Genomic DNA, 9,546 nt, shown 5'->3' on the forward strand with positions numbered 1-9,546 from the left:
TCGTCTACTGCTATGGCAGAACCATCCACCGCCGAAACCACCTCCGCCAGCGATGCTCATCCGCCGGCGCCGGCGCCGGCTTCCTCGTCGCTCAACGTCGTCGGATTAACGAGCGACGAGAACAAGAAGCCTTCTCCCAAGTTCTTGGACGAGCCTGAAGACTCCAACATCCAAGCGGTTGGTTCGATCCCCATTCCCGATTTCTCTTTTCTCTCTTTCTCGGCGAGAAATTGACGGTTTATGGTTTTGAATTTCGGTGCAGGTTTCGTCCGGCGACACTCCTTACACGTCAGCTACCACCTTCGAAGAATTGAATCTCTCACCGGAGCTTTTGAAGGGACTCTACGTGGAGATGAAGTTCCAGAAACCTAGTAAGATCCAAGCCGTAACCTTGCCTATGATCTTGAATCCTCCGAATAGGGATTTGATCGTACACGCGCATAACGGTTCCGGAAAAACCACGTGTTTCCTTCTTGGTATGCTTAGTCGAGTTGATCCAAAGTTGCAGGCTCCTCAAGCTTTCTGCATTTGCCCAACCAGGGAGTTGGCTATTCAGGTAAGGTTCTAAGACATTGCTTTTTTAAATCGACATATAATCTTATTCTATCATGGATTAAATAACCCATAACTAAGAATGCAATAGCTGGTGGCCCCATACTTCCGGAAGAAAAGCTATATCCCTCCAAAGGGATATCTGATCGTGAGCCCTAGAAGTTTTTCTTTTTTCTTCTTTTTTTTTCCGTTGTTTTTTTTAGGCTAAATTACCTAAAACCACCTTGAATTTAGGTGGTGTTTCAAAAAACTACCCTAAACTTTAGATTGATGCAATTAACCCACCTATACTATCTCATTCCAACAATTAAACATATCTATTAAATTTACATTAAACGTCGTTAAGTAAATATTAAACACCTTTGAGTAATCCGTGCATCTGAGTAATTATTCGAAGGGTGACTTAGTCATGGATATGGGGACATATGAATTGGTTTGTGCAGAGTATTTAGGATCTGCAGTTGTAGAGCCAGCTTGGTTGAACTATTTCAGGGAATGGGGTCCAAAAACTGATTACAGTATAGATGATGAGTTGAAGAAGGTGGAGAAGTTGTTGCCTGGGAAGCTAAAATCTGCTTTTGAAAATTTTGTAAAGAGTTTACCAAAGGAAGTGCTGGGAGCGGAAGGACCCACAGGTCCAAAGGTGAAGAATAATTGGAGTGGTGATGAAGCATGAACATTGTAGCTTCAGTTACATTTATTCTCATGAACTTCAAAATTGATTTACAATAATGTTATTGGGTTCAATTGCATAAGTGGTTTCAATTTGAGTTTAATTGGAGAGAGACAAAAAAGTCAAATGAAACCAGCAATAGCTTTAAACTAGTACAGAACCTTATCAATTCTCCGTATACCAAATCAATATCAATTTTGATCCTTTCATTTTCCTTATTCAGAGATTTTTTTAAAAAAAATAAAAAATAAAATAAGCAACATTACTTGGACCCACCATTATTTGTATAGGATATATTAAACTTGTTTTAATATCTATCTCTCAAAACATTAGAAGAAACAGAAGAAGATTGAAATATAGCTATGAAAACTTTTTTGTAATTTTAATATTAAACTGTCTATTTGCAAAAAGTTATGTTTTTTATCACACATGCAGCTGTAATTTTTTTTTCACAAACCACATGGGTATATGTGATAAAAAAAAATCTCAAGGCATAGGTAATTCTAAAACAAACCATTTACTGCAAAATCACCTATGCCTTTGATTATTTTTTATCACTCGTGTGGTTTGCAAAAGTATATGTTTTTTTATCTGCTCCCGTGATTTTTTACTTTTACAAACCATGGAACATATGTCATAGGTGATTCTAAAGCAAAACAGCTTCGGTGAACTTTCCTGTTTGTTTTTTTTTTATTCGTTTGTTAATCACTGTTATCGAACTTTTCCTCGTGATTTTTTTATTTTTTACAAATCAATGGGACATATGTGATAAAAAACACTGGGCCATAGATGATTCTAAAACAAACCGGCATTGGTGAACTTTCCTTTTTTTTTATTCGTTTGTTAATCACTGTTATCGAACATTGTGATTTGTGACTGTGTTAGTTGTAGCTTGATGATTATTGTGTTGTGTGGCAGAATACTGAAGTTCTCCGAAAGATGGGAAAGTACACGGGGATTAGCTCAGAATGTGCTATACCAGCAGACAGTAGGGATGCTTTGCCGATAGCGAAACGGGCACCGATTATGGCTCAAGTGGTTATTGGGACCCCTGGCACGATTAATAAGTGGATGAATTATAAGAAACTTGGGGTGACAAGGTTGAAGATTCTTGTTTTTGATGAGGCTGATCAAATGCTTGCTAAGGTAATTCTATCGTGATAATGAAATGTTGTTTATTTAGAATTTGAGGTTTCATTGTCCTTGGACTAGGCAAGCACATAGCCTTATCATTCTCCCTGAGCTTATTATTGTTACAATCTTTTGGGGAGTTGGCAACACCCTTGTTTTTTAATAGAATAAGTTACAATTAAATGGTAAGTTGTGACTCTCCTCCTTTAATGATGGATAAAGAGGAAGAGTGCACTAGTAGACCGCTTGTTTTAACTTTTAACTCTTGATAATATATATCTTTTTCTAGTTAGTAATTACTCTCTAGTAAGTATTCTAGAGATCCTAGGACCTAGTTTTAGGTTCAGGGAATTGTTATGGTTTACTGAATTAGTATTGTGATTTTCTTTTGTTTTTTAAAGCAGAGGTATTCGCAGTTCGGTTTCTAAATATGTTGTGCCCTAACTTGCTTAATTACTGTAAACTTTGCAGGATGGATTTAAAGATGATTCCCTGAGGATAATGAAAGGAATAGAAAAATTCAATTCTAACTGTCAGGTTTGTTGAACTCTTTCTTGCGTAGTGTGCTTGTGTGCATGGCATTTTCATCCATCCAAGAAATTCTGGCATAGACTTAGTCTACAAGTTGCATAGCCTAAGCTATGTACACACTGACACATCGTCATTTTACATTAAATAACTACATGATATATGTGTCAATCTACTACTTTTAAAATGATAATGTATTAGTTTATGTTTTGGTTTTATTTATATGACTTGTGTAGATCAAATCTATGCAAGAATTTATCAATCCATAGGGACAACACATCCATGTATACATGTTATTTAAATTACCGTCACCCATCCTTCAACCTGTTCGGGTAGAACACCTTCCAATTCATGGAAGGTCATGCTCTCCCTGAGCCCTTGTGCAACTTGTGAAGTATATTTAAAAGAGTAAAGTGATGCATTCATCTTATAAGAACAGAAAAAAGTATGAGGAATTTTTTACGTAGTACATCATGCTCAATCAAATAATATTGCATAGATATGAAGATTGAATGTTAATTTGATTGATGCTAATGGTTTGCTATAATTTGATTTGAATCTATGTAGAATGGAATTATAACTGTTCCTTGTTATTTTTGTGCACCATAACCATTGTGTCTGTACTTAAATGAACATTTTACCAAGATTGGTTGCTTTGTATGTGATTCAAATGTTGTGTGTGCTTGTATGTGATGTAGTTGTTTTTTTAGTTTCTTTTCTTATCTAAGAAGATATTGATTGACTTGTGTATGTCTAGGTTCTTCTGTTTTCTGCTACATTGAATGACATTGTCCAGAATTTTGTTTCGAGGACAGTTAAGCAGGATTATAATACACTTTTTGTGAAGGAACTATCTTTAGATGTCGTAAAGCAATATAAAGTTCATTGTCCTGATGAACTCTCTAAGATTGAAGTGAAAAAAGAATACATACTCGAAATAGAAGAGAATCTGGGGCAAACTATAATATTTGTGCGCACAAGAAATAGTGCAAAAATGTTACATAAATCACTTGTTGTCGCTCCTGTTGTCGCTCCCGTCACCCCAAGTAAGGGAGTCGACAAGGGAAAAAGGAAAGTGGTGAACATTGTTAAAAGGAAGGTCTGGTCTGCAGCGGACATTCTTGCCGAGGAGCTTGCTAGGAGGACTGGCGGCCCGGTTATTAAGGATGTGCAGGAGAATGCCCAGAGTCGGCGGTCAACCCTTCTGCACCTGAAGTTATTCCTCCTAAACCAACAGCTTCTGGAAGGAAGAGGGTTGCTAGCGAGGATTTAAGCTCGCCTAAAGGAACTAAAAGGGTTAAGGTGGAGCCGACTGAGTCTGGTCAATCAGGTGGTAGTCTCTCATTTGCCATGGAGAGTTTCTCGGACGCCCCTGGCGGTGATGACATGGTGGTGGTCGATACTCCGGACAGGGCGGGGGTACCTGTCATGGCGACTGTCGAAGGAACTTCAACGCATGCGGCTGTTTCGTTAGTGCAGATCCTGAAGCTATCCGAGAGGGATCTGAACTCTAGTTTCCCTAATCCTGATTTAAACGTGTTGGTACCACAGCAAATTAATCGCCAAGACATCATTGACTGTGCACAGGTAATGATCGGTCAGATTGTGGGAACCCGGGAGGCTACTCTTGCTGTTGACAGCCGTTGTTCTACCCAGCATGATGACTTGGTACAGAAAGGGCGCAAGATTGAGTCCTTAACGGCCGAGATCGGGCGGTTGGGTAAGGAAATTAGTGACCTGAAGGCAACCAATAAAACTTTATCTGATAGCAACCAAGAACTGAAGGGGGCTAGTGATGTGGTTCAACGCCTGTCGCAGGAGAAGGATGACTTATCAAAGTTATTGGATGAGTCTTCAACCGAGAAAAAGGGGCTCCAGGCGGCGAATAGCCAGTTGACTGCCGAGAAAGCTGCCCTTCAGTCGGAGAAGTATGCGTTATCTGTTGAGTTGACTGGCGTATGTGGTAACTTCCATGCCGCCCAAGAGGATTTTAAAAAAGCTTCTGGGCGAGTACAGGAGCTGGAGCTTGCCTTGCCTTCAGTTTTTTATGATTCTTTTAACAACGCCCTGAATCAGGTTCAATTTCGATATCCTAAGATAGATGCTTCGAGCTTGAGTGCCGATTATGTGGTGGAAGGGAAACGCCTGCTTCATAAACTCTATAATGGCGAGACGACTGTGATACAGGAAGGGCCTGACTCTGATGAGGAAGAGGATGATGTAGAGGAAGAACCAGCCAAGTTCGGTGACTCGCCTTTAGGCGACCACCATGTGCTGAGCGAAGAGCAACCCATAGATGGCGAACCTACTGATGCCGTAGAGATCCCGTCGTGCGGATCCCATCGTTGGCGATGGTGTTATTGGCAACACTTCCTTTGGAAGGTATTGGTGAGGAAGCTTCATCTAGGAATAACGTTGAAGACACTACTGGGGAGGACGCCACTGAGGGGGTCTCAATAGCTGAAGAGGGAATCCCTACTGAAGATTGCCCAACTTAATTTTTCTTTTTAACAACTATCTGTGTTTGCCATAGTTGATTCGTATAACAACCCTAAATATTGTATCATGATTAATGAAGAATTATGATAATTAATAAACGAGACATTTCAGATGAAATAGTTTATGATTAAGTAAATTAGAAGTATGGGTCCAATGGACCATAGACATAAGCATTAGGGATCCAATGAATTCATGGATCAAAGTATAACCCAACAAAGGAAGTTTTAATTCCATTTAATGTGGACAAGTCCAAGTGATACAAAGAAAGCTCTATATGATAAAGTAAAGTCCAATAAGGTAAATGAAACCCAAATCAAGTTAAAGCCCAAAGTAAGGCCATGACATAATAAACCTAAAGAAGTACTATATGACTAGGAATTAAATTAGAATTCTTTCCCTACAAGCAAGAAGCCCACGGTTTTACTAGAGAAAACAAGCTCTAAGAAGTCAATTTAAAGTGTCATAAAATCATGGAAAAATAGGCACAAATTAGGTCAGGTTAATAGGTTAAAGGTCCATAATCTTAAGGAATAAATCATGGTCCAAAATTAAAGGAAATCTTTTCCTTCCAAGCATTTAAAATCCGCGGCCTAGGTGTAGGAAATGAATTTGATTTTATTTGATTTTCAAGCCATTAAATGCAAATCGAATTTCCTTAAGTCAAGCCAGTCAAATTCCTTTAAACAAGGAAGTTAGGATTATGATGATTAGTAGTCAATCACTTTCCCTAAATCAAGCAAATTGATGACAATATGTCAATCAATCAAATAATTCTGTTTCTTAAATCAAGGAAGCAACCTTTATGACGATTAGTCACACCTCATCAATCCCTTAAATCAAGGGAGCAACTTTTAATGACGATTAGTCACACATCATCAATTCCTTAAATCAAACAATCACTAAATTTCCTTAATCAAGGAAATTGACATCATGTTCTTGTCCCTAAATTAAGCAATCTAACCTATGACAACAAATCACCACCTTACTCTAATTTAATGTGATCGAAACCTACCAGCAATCAAGTAATGGCAAGGCTTCTAGGTTGCCTATTTGAACAAGCTTTAGTCTCTCCTTTTTCCCTCTATAGTCGTGGCACTACCAAAGGAAAGAACAAAGAGTTTAGTTCATTTTGTGAAGTCCATGAGTGCTTCGAAATGGTGAGTGTGTTAGTGAGAAATACCTAATTGTTCCAAGATCAAATACAAGCCTGGATCTTAGTCCTTCTTCCTAACAATTCCACCAAAGAACCCTTCATCTCTAAGCAAGAAAATCCCTCTTCTCCTCTCTTTAAGCTTGCGGCCTTGTATGTTCAAGGAGGAAGGAAGTTCATTCAAGAAGATTCAAAGTAGTCAAAGGTCAAGAAGTGTTTCCTTAAGTCGTTGATCATCATCAAAGGTAAGCCTATGAACCTTCTTGGTTAGGAATGACATGTAAAAGCATGAAAGTGATATCCTAAGTATATGATCCCTAGAAGGCCGAACCATGTATGATAATTATAAGCATGAAGAGATGTTTAAATGATATGAAAGATGATGAAATGATGATGTTAGATTAGCATGTTTAGTAGCCTAGGTTCTAAATCAATTTTGCATGATCATAACCTTAGTTGGCCGAATATATAAGATGATGTTTTGAATGATGCTCTAGGATTTAAATATGATAAATTATCAATAATGTTAGAAGCATGTTTTAGAAGTAATCCCCTAGGTATTTTAGGGCAATAAGGCCGAATGGTATGTAGCTAAAAGAGGTTTTATTTGATTAATGTTGAAAGGATCTAACCATGTTAAGTTAATAATATAATTGAAAGCATGTTTTAAAAATTATATTCCTGGATGTTTATCTATGGTGGCCGAACCTATACATGCCTAGAATGAAATCTTTAATAATTCTATTAAGTGTTATGATGACCTAATAATGTCCTAAAACCTACACAAGTGGGTAAGTAAGCAAAACAACTCCTCTAGGTAATTAAACCTGCAAAGCCGAGACCTATACATGGATAAAACACAAATGTTGAATGTTATATAAGTTACTAAAAGATGATATGATGATGTTAGGGAGTCAAGGGAGCAAACAGGCAAGTAAAGAGATCAAAAGTTGAAAGTATACAAGTAAAGAACGACAAGCACTGTAAGTGTTTACAGTTGTTGAAGTAATCTCTCTATGTATGCCACCATTATGAAACTATGATAAGTTATGGTCTGACTGCAATATGTTTATAGTGCTTTACATTATGTGATTATGATATTTTTGAAACTTAAAACCATGCTATTAAATGTTGGCCTGTGCACTGATACTCCAGTTGCAACCTGACGAGGACTCTGGGTATCTCCGTAAGTCCGTAAAAGCCGGCAGGAATATGATGATGATGATGATGGCATGATATTTTTATATGATGATGTTAAATGTTTCATTTTGTATTGTTATTATAAACTGTTGCAGGAGTAAGCGTCATAGTTGGAGAATGCTCCAGCTGTGAACCTTACTGAGATTTTCCCCAAAATCTCACCCCCCTTGACCACCCATTTCAGGAAAAGATGAAGGAAAGTAATAAGAAAGTTATGTGGGAAAGAAAGGGTATGAGACTGGTACGTAAAGAAGAAGAAACTCCACCTACCTGGGAAGAGAAACTAAAGGATCTAACAGATAGAGGCCTATGGACTGAGGCTATGAAATTATTAATAGAAGCTTTTCCACATTATGATTTCGATGAAGCACTAAGTACACAATGGCTAGAGGAACCACAACCACATTATGACTGGGCTTATGATGCGGCATAAATTATGTTTTTATTTATGATTAGTTAATCTTTTTGGGATTACATTAAATAATGTTTAGTGTTATTTATTTTGTATTGACGTTTTAACGCTTTTAATTTTATATGGCATAAGTATGGTTATGTGTTTCCATTCCGCACTCTGATATTTGCATTCGTAAAGTTTAAATTTAGACTTCCGCGCGTTGAATGCATGATGAAGGTGCACCCTATATGTATTTACATTTTTTCATTTATGGTATCAGAGCAAAATTTCAGATTAGGATGGAACACTAACCATTTGCTGTATAATGAATGAGATCAGAAGGAACCCAAATGCTAATGCAAACAATAACGGAGCAAGCGGCTCGGGAACAGGAGCCGGGGGTCATGGTGAAGGACCCCGACCTCCTCCAGGAAACGGTGCGGCAGGTCAAGATATCCAAGGACTACTGTTGACGTTTAGAAAGCACAAACCACCCTCCTTTCAAGGAAGTCTTGACTCAATGGCAGCTGTACAATGGCTGCAAGCAATGGACAAGATTTTTCGAGTTATACAATGCACCGACGATCAGAAGGTGCTATTCTCGACGTACATGCTGGAAGGAGATGCTCACCACTGGTGGGCGAATGCTTCCCAACCGTTGGAAATGCAGAATGCGGTTATAACTTGGGCCGTGTTCGAGGAAATGTTCTTGGAGAAATACTTTTCGATGTCAATCCGGGATAGTAAACAAGGAGAATTTGACAAACTGGTTCAAGGAACGATGACGGTGGACCAGTATCATGCTAAGTTTAATGAGTTACTAAGATTGGCAACGTACAGAGGAGCAATGCCTTTACCAGACTTTCTGATGGCGAAGTTTCAAAGGGGTCTGAATCCCAGAATTGCTGAGCTAGTAGCCGGCAACGACCCAGCAACCCTAATCAATCGATGTGACTTTGCAACCCTAATCAATCGATGGTACCGGGAACTGGGCCAATTTCAATCGCGCCTACCGTATGTCACCACTGACCTGTGGAATTAAAGAAGCAATTGGAAGACTTAATAGAAAATTTTATCAGACCCATGTTTTCATGGAGCGCCAAGTTACGGCTAAAGAAGAACTACGGGTCAATGAGACTATGGACGGATTACCGACAGCTCAACAAGGTTACTGTGAAGAACAAGTAACCACTGCCTCGTATTGAGGACTTAATTGATCAGCTGAGAGGTGCAAGAGTATTTTCAAAGATCGATCTCCGATCAGGATATCATCAGATCCGGATCAAGCCGGAAGACGTTCCGAAGACAGCATTCAGATCAAGATATTGGGCACTACGAGTACCTGGTCATTCCTTTCGGACTGACAAATGCCCCAGCAGTGTTCAACAATACGATCCTTAACCAAGCAACAAAACATTT

General features: G+C 38.6%; 1 protein-coding gene across 1 annotated transcript; it reads left to right on the forward strand.

The window, feature by feature from the left end:
* Positions 1 to 12: 12 nt before the first annotated feature.
* LOC133293192 (DEAD-box ATP-dependent RNA helicase 38-like) lies at positions 13 to 4,157 on the forward strand. The gene is made up of 5 exons (XM_061491726.1): positions 13 to 177; positions 263 to 556; positions 2,144 to 2,371; positions 2,828 to 2,893; positions 3,642 to 4,157. Exons 1-5 carry the CDS (start codon positions 13 to 15, stop codon positions 4,155 to 4,157), a joined length of 1,269 nt encoding a protein of 422 aa, XP_061347710.1.
* The last annotated feature ends 5,389 nt before the right edge of the window (positions 4,158 to 9,546 follow it).

This window comes from Gastrolobium bilobum, unplaced genomic scaffold, assembly GCF_033153095.1.
Source record: "Gastrolobium bilobum isolate Gb01-03AN ecotype WA unplaced genomic scaffold, APGP_CSIRO_Gbil_v1 utg863801, whole genome shotgun sequence".
NCBI classification, from domain to species: Eukaryota; Viridiplantae; Streptophyta; class Magnoliopsida; order Fabales; family Fabaceae; genus Gastrolobium; species Gastrolobium bilobum.